Consider the following 18,550-nt stretch of genomic DNA (forward strand, 5'->3'; position numbering starts at 1 on the left):
CCACCTAAAAAGAAGAAACTAACTATGCCTCGACTAGAGTTACTTGGAGTTTTGATTGGAACAAGGTCATTAAATTTCGTGGTGAACAACCTAAAACTACCTGTATCGAAGAAAGTTCTTTGGACTGATTCTCAGTGTGTCCTTCACTGGTTAAATACAACAAAGATATTACCTAAGTTCATAGAGAGAAGAATTTCTGAGATTAAACTGAATAAAGATGTTGTGGTGAGTGCTTCAATACTGTTGAAAACCAGCTGAAAGTATAACTTTGGTTTTGTTTAAATGAGTTGCTATGGTTACCTAACAGTTCATTCCTGGTTTATATAATTCATACACTTATGTTTTTGTCATGCTTATTAAATTCTATTTTCTATCAGTTTCTTGAATAATTTTATCATAAAAGTAACAAAAATAGTTAAAGAAGAACCTATTTCTTCAGTGGTGACCCCGACGTGATCATTTTTTACCAAAATTTAGCAAAATTGCAATACAATGTCTACTACTCAAGAAGGTAACTCCCTAGAACGAATTACTGTGAAGATTCCACAATTTTGGCCAGCAGATCCTGAGCTGTGGTTTGCGCAGGTCGAGACCCAATTCTCCTTGGCTCGGATCACATTTGATGAAACAAAATTCTTTTATGTTTGTGGAAACCTTGATGCTAAATACGCTGCTGAAGTGAGAGACATCCTCACAAGACCACCAACCGATGGAAAATACGAAAAACTGAAAACAGAATTGATACAACGCCTAAGCTCTTCACAGGAACAGAAGACCAGACGTCTCCTGGAACATGAAGAAATGGGAGATCGAAAGCCCTCGCAGTTCCTCAGACATCTTCGTGCTTTGGCTGGTACCGTTGTACCTGACACTGTGCTGAAAACTCTGTGGTTGAGTCGTCTGCCTTCATCAACTCAAGCCATTTTAGCAACACAAAAGTCGTCTGAGCTTGATGCACTAGCCGAGTTGGCTGACGCCGTGCTTGAAATTAGCCCGCGTCATCAAGTTACAGAAGCAGCTGTCCCTACTAACAGTCCCAACTCTATGGAAGTAATGATGGAGCGACTGACGATCCTGATGACATCTAAAATGGGCGAAATCGTAAGCACTCTTCAGCACGACATTTCAACTATCAAAGAAGATCTGCGGAGTAATCAAAGTCGTCGTCCAACATGGAGTTCAAGTCCGGTTCGGCGATCAAGATCACGCTCCAAGAGCACGACAAGAGACGATGTTTGCTGGTACCACAAGCGATTCGGTAATGCAGCTACTAAGTGCACCAGGCCTTGCAGTTTCCAAGCCAACAACTCGGGAAACGATCTCGGGAGTCTCTAATGGCGGCCAGCGACTCCTCCGATCTACAGACATCTCGCCGCCTCTTCGTCACAGACAAGGTAACAAAACAACAGTTCCTCATTGACACTGGAGCAGATGTTTGCGTCTATCCACGAAAAATGCTTTCAGGTAAAATACTAAAATCTGACTATACACTATACGCAGCAAACAACACCGAAATTGCCACTTACGGGTTGCATACCTTATCTTTGGACCTAGACCTACGCCGAGCATTTGTGTGGCGTTTTATCATAGCTGATGTTGCCAAACCGATCATTGGAGTTGACTTTCTTCATCATTATGATTTATTAGTGGATGTTCGACGTCAGTGTTTGATTGATCAGGTAACCTCTCTCGTTTCCACTGGTCGCGCAACATGCTCCAATTTGGTAAGTGGTATTAAAGCAATAAATGCAAACCAACCAAATGTCTACATGCAGCTCCTCCAATCATATGCGTCCCTTATTCGACCGGCAGGTAAACCTTCTGTCCCTGTCAAACACCAAACAGAACACCATATCCAGACAACCCCAGGACCACCAGTCGTTAGCAAACCCCGTCGTCTAGCCCCGGACAAGTTAAAGTTAGCCAAAAAAGAATTTGAGGTTATGGTCCAGTTAGGTATAGCTAGACCTTCTTCTAGCAGCTGGTCATCCCCTCTTCATATGGTTCCCAAAAAAGGAGACGAATGGAGACCATGTGGAGACTACAGAGCCCTAAATGCCAGAACCATTCCTGATCGCTACCCTATTCCTCACATTCAGGACTTTTCTCTAAATTTGCATGGTAAAAAAGTTTTCTCTACTATAGATCTTGTTCGTGCTTACCATCAGATCCCTGTAGCTCCTGATGACGTTCATAAGACTGCTATAACAACACCTTTTGGTCTTTTCGAATTTCCTTTCATGTCTTTTGGACTTTGCAATGCTGCCCAAACCTTTCAACGTTTCATTGATGGTGTACTCAGTGGCCTAGACTTCTGTTACGCTTACATTGATGACATTCTCGTAGCTTCAGAATCCGAAGAACAACACCTCATTCACTTACGACAATTGTTTGACCGCCTATCCTCTTTCGGAGTCTTTGTCAACCCAAGTAAGTGCAACCTAGGAGTTCCCATGGTTAGTTTTCTCGGATATCAAGTTTCCGGAGAAGGGATAAAACCCTTACCTGAAAAAGTGAAAGCTCTTGACTGTTACCCCAAACCAAAGACTGCAAAGGAATTAAGAAGATTCACTGGTATGCTAAACTTTTATCGTAGATTCCTACCCCATTCAGCGTCCCAGCAGAGCACACTAAATGACCTTCTGAAAGCCAATCTAAAAGGTAATATGCCTATTAATTGGACTACAGAAAGTGAACAAGCTTTTGAAACTTGTAAAAAAAGCCTCAGTGAAGCCGTTATGTTGTCTCACCCTGCACCGAATGCCTCACTTGCAATCTTCTGCGATTCATCAGACTATGCTGTAGGAAGTGTATTGCAACAAAAGGTAGGACAAAACTGGCAACCACTATCTTTCTTTTCCAAAAAGTTAAGTCTAACTCAACAGAAATACAGTACTTATGACAGAGAACTAACAGCAATTTATCTTGCCATTAAGTATTTCAAACATATGCTAGAAGGAAGACAATTCATAATTTTTACAGATCACAAGCCTCTGACCTTTGCTTTCCGTCAAAAACCTGATAAGTGTTCTCCAAGACAGTTCCGTCACTTGGAATATATTGGACAGTTCTCAACTGACATTCGCCACGTTTCTGGACAAGAAAACGCAGTTGCAGATACCTTCTCTAGGATAGAAGAAGCCACTGCCTCCTTAAACTTCCAGGCTTTGGCAGAGTCTCAAGCTCAGGATGAAGAACTACAACACTATTTAGAAACAGAATCCAACCTAAAGCTCAAGCAAGTGCTGCTACCAGGAACGGAAATCTCACTTTATTGTGATGTATCTACTTCAAACCCCCGTCCTTTTGTCACAAAACAATTTCGAAAAAATGTTTTTTACAGCTTGCACAACCTGTCTCATCCCGGGATAAAGGCATCCACAAAACTGATTAGCCAACGTTTTGTTTGGCCTTCAATGAAATCGGACTGTCGTTCTATGGCTCGCTCCTGCCTCTCCTGCCAGAAGTCAAAGATAACACGTCACAGTTCAACCCCAGTTGGTACGTTTGTTCCACCATCTTCTAGATTCGAACACATCCATATTGATCTAGTTGGCCCATTACCTGTTTCGGAAGGTTACAGGTATTGTTTGACTTGTGTTGACAGATTTACACGTTGGCCTGAAGCAGTTCCACTTGAGAACATAGAAGCTGAAACTGTAGCTCGTGCATTATTCACCAACTGGATTTCAAGGTTTGGAACGCCACTGCGCATAACCACAGATCAAGGTCGACAATTTGAATCCTCTCTTTTCCAGCAGCTAACACAGTTAACTGGATCAACACGTCTGCGAACGACTGCCTATCACCCTGCTGCCAATGGACTCGTTGAACGCCTTCATCGACAACTCAAGGCAGCCATAAGGTGTCACACAACAGATCGTTGGACCGAAGTATTGCCAGTGATACTGATGGGGATCAGAGCTGCGTGGCGCGAAGATATGCAAGCTTCCTCTGCAGAACTCGTTTACGGTCAACCTCTACGACTTCCTGGAGAGTTTATGACGCCCAGCCAAGATGGACATCAATTGGATCCACAAAACTTCGTAAAGAGCTTACGTCAGCACTTCAACAACCTGCGTCCAGTCAGTGGAACTAGACATGGTGCGAAGACGCCATTCGTTTTTAAGGACCTCGCTACATGCACACATGTCTTTGTGCGGACTGACATCCCCAAGGGAGCTCTCGAACCCCCATACTCTGGCCCTTACCCTATTATCAGCAGAACCACCAAGACTGCCGTTGTGGTGATTAAAGGCTGTAATGTCACGGTATCCATGGATCGACTCAAACCGGCATACTTTTGGTCCGAATACAAGAACGATGGATATGCACCAAATAGGACAGAAAGCAACAAATCAAGCATGGATGATCCTGATGAGCATGGATTAAAACCTGCGATTAAGACAAAATCTGGAAGACATGTACGCTTTCCTGTACGATTTCAAGTATCATGATTTACTTAAATTAAATCATTAGCAGGGGGGTACTGTGGTGAGTGCTTCAATACTGTTGAAAACCAGCTGAAAGTATAACTTTGGTTTTGTTTAAATGAGTTGCTATGGTTACCTAACAGTTCATTCCTGGTTTATATAATTCATACACTTATGTTTTTGTCATGCTTATTAAATTCTATTTTCTATCAGTTTCTTGAATAATTTTATCATAAAAGTAACAAAAATAGTTAAAGAAGAACCTATTTCTTCAGATGTTATCTTTCGTTATGTTCCTTCTGAAGACAACCCTTCAGATGTTGCGACCCGAGGCATGACTGTTGATGAATTACGGCTTTGTGAAAAATGGTGGACAGGTCCACAATGGTTTAAATTGCCTGAAAATAAATGGCCAGAGTGGAAATGTAACCCTCCAGAACCAACTGAAGAGAATGTAATTACTGAAGAAGTTGTTGTTCTAAGTGATGCCTCCATAAACCAGATCGGGGAAACCCCATTCGGAATAGAACTGTCCAGATTTTCCAACTTACAGAAATTATTGCAAGTCACATCATACTGTAAAAGATTCATCTTACTCTGTCAAAAGCATAAAGATACGCCGAAATCTTCATGTATAACTTCTACAGAACTTACATCAGCCCGCATTGTCTGGGAAAAGTACACCCAGAAAAAGAATTTTTGTCAAACTCTGAAGAATATTGAAGCCAAAAAGAATGATTCGCTACAAAAACGTTTGACATTATTTCTAGACAATGATGGACTCCTACGATGCTCTGGAAGAATTTCAAACGCTGATCTTCCACAAGACTTGAAGTACCCAAAACTGTTGCCAAAAAACGATGAGTTCACAATTCTAATCATCAAAGACTATCATAATGGATTATTTCATGCAGGGGTTCAACACACCTTAACAGAAATGAGAAAGGAATACTGGGTAATAAATGGAAGATCTCAAGTTTTCAAAACTATAAAAAGATGTTTAACTTGCATTAAGTGGGAAGGAGGACCATACAAACTACCAACGATGCCACCTCTGCCAGCTGAACGTGTTACGGAACAAATCCCATTCACTTATACAGGGCTTGATTACTTTGGGCCTTTATATGTTAGATGCTATGAAAGGTCTGAAGAAACACGGAAAGTATACGGCTGTATATTTACGTGTTTAACAGTGAGAGCAATTCATTTGGAACTTGTAAACGATCTTACTACAAATGAGTTTTTACTTGCTTAGAAACGGTTTATTAGCAGGCGAGGTAATCCAAGAGAAATATACCTTGACAATGCTCCCCACTTTAGACTCACTGCTTCGTTGTTGGAAAAATTATGGCAGAAGAACTTTGAAGATGAAAGCGTCTTAACTTATGTGAGTCTTCATGGTTGTAAATTCAATTTCATCACTGAGTTTGCTCCCTGGAGGGGGGGGATTTTACGAAAGACTAATTGCTCTAGTCAAAAGGTGTCTGAAAAAAGCTATTGGACTACAAAAATTGAACTACACACAATTGGAAACTGTTCTCGTTGAGTCTGAGGCAATTATAAACTCCAGACCACTTGACTACACATCCTCCAGTGAATCATGTGTAGCAGATGATATAATTACTCCAGGACACTTTTTGAATTTCCACGGGAAAAATGGAGTTTTAAGACGGACAGTTGAAGATAAAAGACTTGATACTACCTTTCAAAAGAAGAGTTCAACCATGAAAAGGCTTTTGGAAGTTTGGAACAAAGGTAACTCAATATTAGATTATTTTTGGAGACATTGGCAAACAGAGTATTTAATCTGCCTGCGAGAAAAACGAAACCATGAAATAAAACAAAAGAAAGGTACTTCAAAACTTATTCCACAGATTGGTGACATCGTATTAATCTCTGAAGACCTACCTCGTGGGAGATGGAAGATGGGAACGATTGTAGAACTTCACATCAGCCGTGACAAAGAAGTAAGAAGTGCAACTGTAATGTTGAAAAATAAGAAGAAGGTGGTACGACCTTTAAGCTTACTTTACCCCCTGGAAGTAAATTAGTGAAGAAGATTAGTTCAACTTTTGTGTTCCGTGGGAGTGTGGCTAAGCCATAAGACTGTACATAAGAAATGTTTTTATTTTCATATGCTTTATAACACAGATGATATTTTGTTGGTGATTGTAAATAAACTAATACCTTTTGGGATAAAAAACTAAACTGGATGAAATAAGTGTTCTTTTTTCTTGTAACTTAAACTAAATTCAATCCATAGAACTAATCACATTCCTAACTTATATTTAGTAATTACCAAAGAATCTTGAAACTAAACTACTAAACTTTACTCTAAATTTATATACACGCTTCCACAATTAAAACCACTTATTGGACAAGACAAAACTCAATCCTCAATCCAAATTTCGCGTCACTCCCTCTTATCCGAACACCTTTTAACCGGACATCGGTTTAACGGGACTACACTCGGCGGAAATGACATCTCTTTAACCGGACATTTTTTATCAGCACTTTGGTTTAACTGAACTAGATTGGCAGGAAGTGGGCAGTACTGAAATGACTGTTCTCGTGGGAAAGATTTGAGACCGGTGATCACGTTTCTAAATACAATGCTCTCCTAAATTTAAGTCGAATATCACAGTAAACAGTCCGTTTTAACGAGTTTTTGGGGTCGTCGGTTTAACCGGAAAACCCGTTACCTAGACTAGCCTCGGACCCGAGGAGTCCGGATAAGAGGGAGTTTACTGTACTTCAGTTTTATAACGATATTTACTAAACACCAAGAAATATTTACAATTAAATCTATATAATTAATACGCTACATGAAAATTTGTCGGTTGAACTCCTCCGCCATTTCTTAACCGATTTTATCCATTGGCGTCTCATTGGAAAGAGCATGTCGCGTAGATTTGCAAACTGGCCTTACATTTTTGAAAAAATCCCTTGGGCTCTGCCCCAGTGGCTTTGAAAGTTCCCATGTTATCCTTGTGAAGAACATAATTGTTTACATTTTGATCAGCTGTATAATTTAATTGCTGTTATTTATTTTTCAATTCAATGAAATGCATTGAGTACATTTATTTACTATTTGAGTTTGTGTAAACATAACCCCCAAGACGGATCGTGTTCATTTCATTTCATTTCAAACAATCTTTATTCTTTTAGTACATATTTACAGTACATTGAACAGTGTCGAAAAGTGATTCTTTATTGTAACTTAAACTGTTTTCTAACTTATTTCTACAATTTTTTACCATAAAGAGAAGACTATTTATACTATTACAATAGAGATTCTCAACAAAACAAACAACAATCGTGAACTAAATTAAGAAAGCAGTAAAATATTCTAAACATCCAAAAGCCCTTCAAGTCCCAGAAGGTTTTGAATTAAACTCTGGGTCAAGAAATTCTTGTATATTATTATTATTATTATTGTGTTAGTATGGTTGTATCTTAAATTTGTGTATTTATCATTGTTTTGTGTAGCTATAATTTGTTTATTTGTTGTTTTTTTATGCCTCCGATGCGACGACAACGAAACATAAACAGGAGGCGTAATCGTGATAACGACCGCAGCTACAGAAACAGAACAGTGTGGAGCGTAATAGGCTTAACTCATCACAGTCAGCACCTGACCCTGGACAAACTCAACTATTAGGTTACAAATGCGCCCTTTAACACTACCCCAAAACGACTTTTCGTTCTCAATTAGTTCTCTATCATGACCTGTGTTGCCTGTACAGCGAGGCATTTTAAGAAGGAGAAAACCGGCCGGAATGCTTTAGGTTTATCAATAACGAAGATAAACATGGTCTGAGTTACAGTACACACCGGTAATCTTATTGAGTTGAGTCTTTTAAACACATTGTAAATATGACTGTTATTCGTTTTGAAATAATTCCTGTAATACTTTGCAATTCCTCGAATTCGAGCAACATGTACACTAGTGTTCTAATTAATCTAGTATTCATGTTTATGTAGGCATCAGGAGTTTGACTTATTTTAATGTATAGTTTTAATTTATAATAAATAAATTACCTGGTTTTGGGGTTTAAATTCATCAGTCACATATTTATTTTATGTTATTTTTATTATGTCAGGGTCAGGATTCACAGTTTTGATTGAATACTTAACATTTAATTATTACCAGAATTTTTGTAGCCTTGACCTTTGTATCCAGCTAAGTAAAAAGTTTAGCGTTTAGAAGATTCTAAATACATTTTTTCTGGTTTTGACCATCACTAAAAAATGAGCATTTGAGATTTGGTGATTTTTAATTTTAACTTTTTTTCTTTTCAATAAGAAGTGCAATTTAAATTTTTTATTACATCTTCTTCAGTAATTAAATAGATACTGTATTCATATTTGAATAGGCTACTCACAAAGTTTATTGATGGTGAATTTATTGTTTTGTTCAGTTGTTAAAAAAGAGTTAACTCAATACTAAGAGGAGTTATTAAACTAAGTTTCAGTTTGCCATGCTGTATTTTTTCACTTGTACAAAACTAATAATGTGTATATTTTAAGGTTAAATATTATCATATCACAGACAGGGACATGATATTGTGTAACCTCATAATTAGTATAGCTGTGTTGAAAACTGAGGCCATCTAGCTATTTCTTTAGCCCGGATCAAGTAAAACTCAAATGATCAAAGACAGCTAGGCTAAATTTCAAACCATTACAAAGGTATTGACTTTTTTTAAGATTGAACCAGAAATATACCGATTAGGAGGTAAGCACTATACACACTTCCAGCTATTTAATTCACCTCTGTTAAGTTAGTCATATAAAAAAAAAATAAATTTGTATTTTAAAGATCTAGTAAATGTGAAATAGTTAATCAACAATAAACAATCAATACTCACAGTACACAGTAGTACACCAGACTTTGCTGCCTTGAATGACTGGAACACTTTGGTACGATCGTGCTGTGTCATGTTACCATGTAGCCGTAGGAACTCCGCAGTCTGAGGTAGGACTGTGGTCAACAGCTCCGTGTGAAAGTCTACCATGTCCTGGGTAGCCATGAACACCAGCATCTTCCTCTGTTTGCACACCTGCAGCAACACGTTGGAGATAGTGAATAACTTGCTTCAGCAGTGAACCTTCTTATCTTATCTGATAGGGACAGATGGAAGCCCCCATATGTTCCTTCCAAAATTGGGTTTTTGAGCACCCAAATCAGCTGATGACAGAGGTCGTCCTTGCCCATAAATCTGATGCATGCAATTCCATGTACTATCGTACTCCATGAATGATCAACTCCTCTTCAGGTAGATAACACTACTTGGCGAGTTGCACAAGGTTGTTCACATAAACGGTTTCCTCCAACAGTGGATACCTGACAAACAATATGTTTATGGGTTGTTACCCATGTGTTGCAGGTGTTTGTAAACCAGAGTCCATAACCAGTCTATCACTAACCAGCCTATTCATTAACCAGTTATATCATCCGTATGACTATTTTGCTTTCCAATGGCAAGGTCTCCTACTTCTACTTGGAAACCTAGTTTTCCTGGAGTTGTACAGATAGTAGAATCCAAAATTTTATCTCCTAATAGTTCAACTCCAAGTACGGAAAAATAATTAAGATCTTAGAAAGCTTGAATACAAAGTAGCTTTTGTCTAAGTTGTGGTTATATTTTGGCTCAACAGTCAATTGAGTAGTTAAGTTCACAAATACTAAAGAGCAATAACCTCAGCACACTGAAAGGAGAGCAGAGAATGTTTTAGAAGTTGAAGGAAGAAAAGGATGAAATCTGGACTCTTGGTGTTCAAAAAACAAAAAAAGTAAACACCCTCACCTGACATTTCCAGTGTATAAACGCAGCCAGTGAGACGAGCCGCAGCTTGGCCGGTGTAGTGATATACAGCTGACGCAGCTCCTGAGGTATGACCAGGTCAGTGTCTGCTGCCTGAGAGGCGTCCAGACGAGCTGGTGAGGTGAGCGCCAGGCCGGCCAACCGCTCCACCTGTGCTGTCAGGGTTGCGGACAACAACACAGTCTGGCGCTTGCCACCGTGACTCTGCGAGTCCAGCATCTGCACCAGGCTGGAATATCACCCAAATACATGGTATTAGTCTAATCTGAATTGCCAAGAGTGACTTATGAAAATTCAAATGTGAAAGCAGTCAAAAATGGCTGAAGTTCAAATTCCTGCAATAGCCTATTTCATAGGCCATGTGTTTATAGGAGTGTGTTGCTTTCACACAGGTTAGGCCTAGTGTCTTGGACTTGCAATAGGGGTAGGCTCAATTACTGTCATATCCACAACAATTGTATGGCTTTTGACTGCTATCCCCTATATTCCTTCATTGGCAATGCCACTGAGGTAGGCACTGACAAAAACAAATATTTTTCTAACACATAAGAAATATCCACTATACTTCCAAAAGAGAAATTTCCTATCTCAACTCAAAAAGAGTATTCTTACAGCACTATTAACACCCTGATTCTAGTTTTACCTGCTACAACAATCTAGTTTCAAATTATTAGTATGTTTACATAAATTGTAAATCATCCATAACTTAGTAACTTATAACAGTAGTATTTACCTTGTAACTTCCTTTTCATAACCCAAGTCTAACAGTCTGTCAGCCTCGTCCAATACAAGCCATTGAACCTGCAAAACAATGTAATAATGAGTTGGCTATTACAATAGATAATAATGGAAATGTTGACTATCAAATATTTACCTTCTGACATTCAGCTAAGGCTTCTCCAACGCGCATTTTAACTTAGTATCATTTCCATGCAAGCATTTGCATTCCGTCAACAATTATTAACAAGTAAAACATACAATACACATACAAGTAAACATATTGGTAATGAATTAAGTCATTGCAGTTACTACTTCATGTGTGTATCTAGGCATATCTCAGCAAAGACTAACTGGGGGATGGGGATTTATCAGTAGCAGACATTGGCCTCTGATATTTCTATTCCAGGTGAGCAGCTGTGTCAAATCCTGCATATATACAGGGTGTTCATAAAGAGGTGTCACAAACTTCAGGGGATGATTGTACTAATCAATCTAAACAAAAACGTACATCTCAACATAGGTCAAAAAAATTTTGTTTAGCCGCTAGCTGCCATTTTGTATTTTTTACAAAACAATTTATATCTCGAGAATTATTCAAGCTACGGAAACCAAACTTTGGACATACATTTATTGTGTTAAGAGGCAATTAAAGATGAAAGAGAGGCTGATGAAGAAACAATTAAATTTGATATGACTAATAAACAAGAAGTGAATTAGTGCTGTCACCGAAGCAACTGTAAAAATAATGATGGATCAAATAAAGTCTAAAGCTTTAGGCAGTGATAAAATATCTGTAGACAACGGAACTGTGAGTACGTTTGCTATTGAATCAATCACACATCTTGTAAATGAGTCACAGTGGAGTATTCTGTAATGCATAGAAAATATTGTCAGGCCATTGCCAAAAACAGCTGCACCAACTAAGGTCTTAGAACAATATAAATTCTTCCAATGAGTAATTCAAAAATATTAGAGAAAATAGTGATTGACCAGATATTTCAATTTATGAATGATAGTAGGCTGCTCCTTAACTACAGTCAGGTTTTAGAAAAAATCATAGCAAATGTACGAAGCTTGAATTATTCAAGCTTTGACCAATTTATTCAATGATATTATCGATGCCAAGGACAAAGGGGAACACAGCTGTAACTTGTCATGCTTGATTACTCCAAAGCATTTGACTCTAAGGACCATAGTATGCTGATTGCAAAAATGAAATATATGGGTTTTAGCGATAGAATCACTACCTGGCTTCGTTCTTACCTTTTTGACCAATTGTAGATTACCTGAGTGAGACATCTGAAACCCTCGATAAAAAACGGCAAGCTCAAGGTAGCTGTTTGGAGCCTGTACTTTACACAGCTGACTTTCCCAGCTGTGTAAAACATTATACTGCACACTTGTATGCAGATGATTCCCAGTTGCACATATGAGCCTGGTTCCATGAAGGAGGCCATCAACAAGATTAACACTGAGAGCATCTCCAAATGGTCTCACATTAACGGGCTTAGGCTAAACCCAGACAAGTGCACTGTACTTTATACTGCACCTGTGAACCTAGTACAGACACTAAGAGATAATGGCTGGAGTATCAATCTTGATTGCAGGAGTCTGGCAGTGTGTGCCAAAACTCTTGGCGTCATTGTTGACAGAAGTTTGAGTTTTACAGATCATATCACACATATCTCTCAACGAGCAATTGGAAGACTGAGAGGTCTGTACAGGTTCAGAAGTATGCTGCATGAGGCTGCAAAAGCTTCAACTCATGCATTCACAGATATTGTCAGTAGTTTACCACTGTTTCTCTGCATATGGCAATAGTATCACTAAGGAAGACATGTGCAGAATACAGCGGATTCAAAACTCAGCAATCCGATTTGTATTCTGCCTAAAATAAATTTGATCATGTTCATGTTTCCCCCTTCTGGTCTTATGCCGTGGAAGCCAAGTGCAGGTTTTTGACGTGCTGCGTTACTCACAGGGTACTGACTCTCCGTAAGTCTGTCTATCTTTGCGAGAGGCTCTCTGTCCAGGATGAGATCATCCAACGTGGAACACGTCATGGTGGGAGGCTACTTTCCAAGGGTCACCTTGGAATTGGGAAAAAAGTTTCTCTTATTCAGGACCCACATTGCATAATGGACTACCCAAGAGCCTAAAAACCGTTTCATCCAGCAATTTAACTAATTTAAGATTAAGTTTAACAAATTTTCAACCGATATAAATGTTTAGTTGTTGTTAATGTAGTGACAAAAGTTGTTGTTCTGAAAAATTATATGTATCAGAGAAACGCTGGCTAATTAAGACTTTATTTATTTATATAACTACTGACCAGAATAGCTCAACTTTACCCAGTCTAGTCTGACAGCCTTAGTATTCTGCATATGGTCATTGATGCGGCCAGGGGTGCCAATCAGGATGTTGATGCCTTTCCGTAGCCGAGCTTTCTCTGACTTGCGCTTCTCTCCCCCCACCACCAGACCTGGTACTAGCCATGCGTACGACTGCAACAATCAAATGTAACAACAAACAATAGGCTTATTAGTTTTGTACAAAATGATAACCATTTAGGGTAAGGGTTTATTATTTTTATAAACACATTTTGTTTGGGATTATTGTGCAATAATCATCCCTCAAGTACTATCATAGGTCTACAGGACCACTCAGTAATTTTTCCACACTCCCCCTCTCATCCCCAAAACTGGTTCTGCTCATCACCTTACATTCTTGGCCTGGACATTGTGAGGTGAACTGTTACAGGCAGTAGTAGTCATGACAGTCAACATCAACACTTCCAACAAAAATAGAGCCGGTCAACTAACTACAGGAGGGAGGAGAGAGTGTCAAGTAATGTGAAGTGTTTGCTGTGCAAGTTCAAGTCTTATAAGTATAATAAATGTGGAAAGCTAGGGCATTTAGCAAAGGTTTATATATGAAAACAAGATTACATTATATCAATCCTATAATACTATTTACTGTTTCTACAGTATTGCATATACTACTGTAAGGTGCTAACCCTGATCAGTTTGACGAAGCACTCGTAAGTCTGCAAAGCGAGTTCTCTGGTAGGCAGAACTACAAGAGCTCTGATGCCGTCAGCTCTTGACAGTTTCGGCTGAACTTTTCCCAGTGACTCGACTATTGGCAGCGCATAAGCGAGTGTTTTCCCACTGCCTGTCTGAGACCTCACCAGAGCGTCTGAGCCCGCAAGCAGCACAGGAAGAGTAATTTTCTGGACGGTTGTCAACGTCGTCACTCCAAAATTATCTTCTAAATTTTTCACCTAAAAAAAATTGTTTATTTGTATAAATGTGCCCTAAACAGCAGGTTCTGATAAGTGATTACAATGGTGCTGTACAGTGCACATAGTGAAACAAACGTCCTATCATTGTGTACAGTGTTATTACTTGCAAGCCGCCAACTGTGGCCGCAAGTAATAGACTGAAGTTATTATTGCTGGCTTCTTCTCTGGTAAACGCTACATTTATTAACATACAGTAAAACATCACTAATTTGCCATCTAGTAACTCGATAGTCAACAGCTAACGGGGGTAAAAAAAAAGCATTTTTAAGAACATTTAGTTTTTTTTTACATTTCTTTGAAAATTTTTACTCAATATCATTGGCTATTAATAGTCAAAGTGACAAATTGACAAGTTAATGAGGTATTATTTTCTATCCGAGCAATCAGATGTATTCAATTAGACCTATGGGCAATTATTAAAGAATGTCAAACCGGAAATATTAAAATCCAATGGAACATAGTATAAGGATCCGATCAGTGGCGGATGGTGGGTTAAAATAGTGGGAGGACATACTCAACAATTTACCTGGGGAAATTATTTTAATCGGGTTTTGGCGGGCCGAGCAGCTTTAACTCAACTCTGTTTTCAAAACTTACCACCTCCACCTCCTCAGCCGCCGATAGATATTAAGGAATTGGACATATCAAGGTTTGAGTTATCTAGGCCCTATTGTATTCTAGTATCCAAAAGAACATGCTTAGGCTAGCATTACAATTACATTGAAAGTTTGAATGAAAACAGGATCAAAACCAAGTACATATAAGGCTAGAAAAATTTTATTAAGTAGAGAATAAAAGCTTAAGAGTACATCAATATCCAAGCATTTGAACCAATCCAGGTTTTACAGAATAGCCTACCGTAATTTAAGAATTAAATATGCCTATCAAGTGAGTACGTACTGAAAAGTTTTCTTACTTTTTATATTTAAATAAATACTCACTTTTTTACAATTAAACAAAATTATTATTCACAAAACTAACACAAGATTCTTAAACACATTTTACACATAGTTTATTTCACACCATTTAATTGTTATATTGTTATTCTAATAAGTTCATTACAGCTGTTCTTTTTCTAGTAAAGGCAGGCTTAAACAAACATTTTATTTTTATATTATACTAGCTGTAACCCGCGGGCTTTGCCCCGTTTAACTTCTTAATTTTCAAGATTATCTCGTTCGCATGGCTCAATCACGTCCTGGTTGAAGTTTTTTCGCTACGCTCACTCACCTTTAGGTTGGAGCTCGTTCGCTACCCTCACTCACCTTTAGGTTGGAGCTCGTTCGCTACCCTCACTCACCTTTAGGTTGGAGCTCGTTCGCTGCGCTCACTTGCCTTCAGGTTAGCTCGTTCGCTACGCTAACTCGCCTCCAGGTTGAAGTTCGTTCGCTACGCTCACTCACCTTTTGGTTGCAAATTAGCTGTTGTCATAAATGTAAAAGAAATAATAGTGCTGCACCCTGTTGGTAATCCTTGTAACTTGAATGCTATTGAACATCATAGAACAGAACCAAACTTGTTTAATTGAACCAGCTGTTAAGATTAAATAATTCCATTTCTCATAAGGTTAACATGGGAAACTCCAGAGCCACTGGGGCGGAGCCCGAAAGGATTTTTGAAATAAGAATATGCCTATATGTTAATCGGGAATGTGAGCTATCATCATGCCAAATTTCAGCCCAATCCGACCAGTATTTTTCGCGTTCACTTGTCACAAACATACATCCATACATCCAAACTTTCTCATTTATAATATTAGTAGGATTTAACACTCCCCCTTAAGAATAAAATGTTTTATATATTTCTCAACGCTAGATTCTTGAAAACCCATACTGCTAGCTTAGTTAATAATATTGTTTGTGTTTTACAAAGTTGAAAAACAATTTTAACATTTGAAAATACACTGTTTTTATTAGATTGTCTATTTATTGTCCATTTAATTTAATGAATAATATTTACATATTTACAGTACATTGTTTACCTCATCATCTCATTTCTAAGTTTCAACTCAAAATTAGGCAAAGCTTTTAATGAGGATTTCTTTGAACTTTTGAAATTTAGGGTAAGTAAGAGATTTTGTGAAAATGTCACCCAACTGTTCATCAGACCTACAGTATTGGAGTGCAAACAGGCCTTCATGAAATTGTTCACTTATGAAGTAATAGCGCACATCAATGTGTTTGCTTCTGCGGTTCATTTGACCAGATTGAATCATTTTCATTGCGCTTTGATTGTCTATGTTGAGTGTTATTTTCACTGGCTTGTTAGTAAGTTCACTAATTAGAGTTTTCAAATATTTTAGTTCCTTGCAGCATTCAGCAGCGGAAATATATTCTGCTTCAGCTGTTGAAAGTGCTACAATGGGCTGTTTTCTTGAGCTCCAAGTCACAGGTCCACCTGCGAACATTATTACATAACCACTTGTACTTTTTCTGTCTTGAGTGTCTCCTGCAAAATCAGAATCACAATAAGCATTCAGCTCAATTTTGTCACGTTTAATTGAAGAGAATCTTATTCCATTGGTTTGTGTTCCTTTTAGATATCTAAGGGTTCTCTTTACATTTTGGATATCATTTTTGTCAGGATTTTCCAAGTGTCTACTTTCATAACTGACTGAAAAATTCATATCAGGTCTGGTTTTGTTAGTGAGGTAAAGCAGACTTCCTACTGCTTCTCTGTAAGGAAAAGCTCCTTTAGTAGTATTTTCATGAAGAGTTTCAGTTGTATCTTTCAGGTTAATTGGTGTCTTTACTTCTTTGCAGTTCTTCATATTGAATCTTTCAAGAATTTGTTTTGCATACTTTTCTTGACTGATTAAAATTCCGTCCCTGTTACGTTTGATCTCCATCCCTATATAAACTGTTGGATTTGGACTGATCGTCATCTCAAATTCATCTTCAAGTTGCTTTAGTAGGTTTGCAATTTTTCCTTCATTTTTACCAATCAAAATACCATCATCTACATGGATAGCTAAGTAGAGATCGTTATCGAGATTCTTAAAAATACACTGATCTGACTTCAGTTGTGTCAATCCTTGACTTTTAAGAAATGAAGTAAATTTCTTGTTCCACAAACATGGTGCATGTTTTAAACCATACAATGATTTATTTAGTTTACAGACTTGACCTTGTTCTTCAAAACCTTCTGGTATCAACATATACACGTCTTCTTCCATTAGACCATATAGAAATGCTGTTTTTATGTCAAATGTTTGTATATGCATGTTTTCTTGTGCTGCTATAGCAAGAAGTAATCTTAGTGAAGTACTGTCCACTACAGGACTAAATGTATCTTTGAAATCTATTTTCCCTTTTTGCTGACATCCTTTAACAACAAGTCTCGCCTTATAGGTTCCATCATCTTTGACTTTGAAAATCCATTGAGTTGTTAAAATTTGCTTTCCTAAAGTTTCTTTTCTGTCAACAATTTCCCAAGTTTCATTTTTCTTCAGAGATTCTTTTTCATTATTTATTGCAATTTTCCATTTTTCTTTTTCATCTCCATTGATACATTCATTGTACGTCAAAAATGCGTTAAGATCATAGTCTTCATATCTGACGGGTCTTTTTATGTTGTTTCTCTGTCGAAAATTATATCTTTCGTTTCTTATTTCAGGTTCTTCTTCATCAGTATGTCCATTTTCGTCTTGATATAGGTCTTCTGGTTCCTGTTCATGTTCTTCTTCGTGTTCAGGTATAGTGTCTTCTTCTTCTAGTTCTTCACTTTCATCTAGTACAGCTTCTTTTTTAACGTCTTGTCGATCATTGGTTTTAGGTTTAGTTAATTTCTTCATGCTCTCATTATTTAGGTGTCCTAACTTTTTATGCCATATTTTCATTAACCCTCCCAGTGTTACTTGACGAAAATTCGACAAGCAGCACACTTTGTGTAGTGTTACTTGTCGATTTTTCGACACGCAGACATCGTTTACGGCGAAGGCTCTATGACTGACTGAATCGGATTGAACTGGATCGAGTTAGGTATCGTTCTTTCCGTAATATTCTAAGCTTTCTCCAGAGGTCTGTCTCTAAGCGCTATTCATTTTAGTTCCGAAAATATTGTAGCAGACAGCTGACGTGCGTGTATTTGTAAACAGCTAGGTTCCCCCGGACCGATGACTGATGTGTTTTATTACGTTTATCATTGTTTTAGTGTTAAAAATCAAAAGTAGTGATATACGTGGTGCATTATAAGAAGATTTAAGTGGTTTTGAAGTGCTGGTTGATGATCCTGAAGAAGTAGGTAGTGATATTGATGTAAATTAT

General features: G+C 38.0%; 1 protein-coding gene across 1 annotated transcript in view; it reads right to left on the bottom strand.

Moving 5' to 3' along the window:
• Positions 1-18,550, bottom strand: part of LOC128992304 (probable ATP-dependent RNA helicase DDX31) — a 79,088-nt gene that overhangs the window by 48,896 nt on the left and 11,642 nt on the right. The window contains exons 3-7 of the mRNA XM_054415803.1: positions 13,998-14,264; positions 13,333-13,485; positions 10,995-11,062; positions 10,244-10,490; positions 9,305-9,496 (exon numbers count right to left, since the gene is read on the bottom strand). Of these exons, the coding sequence (XP_054271778.1) occupies positions 9,305-9,496; positions 10,244-10,490; positions 10,995-11,062; positions 13,333-13,485; positions 13,998-14,264 (927 nt within the window). The remainder of the gene's footprint in view (positions 1-9,304; positions 9,497-10,243; positions 10,491-10,994; positions 11,063-13,332; positions 13,486-13,997; positions 14,265-18,550) is intronic.

The sequence above is a fragment of the Macrosteles quadrilineatus genome, unplaced genomic scaffold (genome assembly GCF_028750875.1).
Source record: "Macrosteles quadrilineatus isolate MER2022 unplaced genomic scaffold, UCM_ALF_1.0 Scaffold_4__1_contigs__length_99947679, whole genome shotgun sequence".
Taxonomy (NCBI): domain Eukaryota; kingdom Metazoa; phylum Arthropoda; class Insecta; order Hemiptera; family Cicadellidae; genus Macrosteles; species Macrosteles quadrilineatus.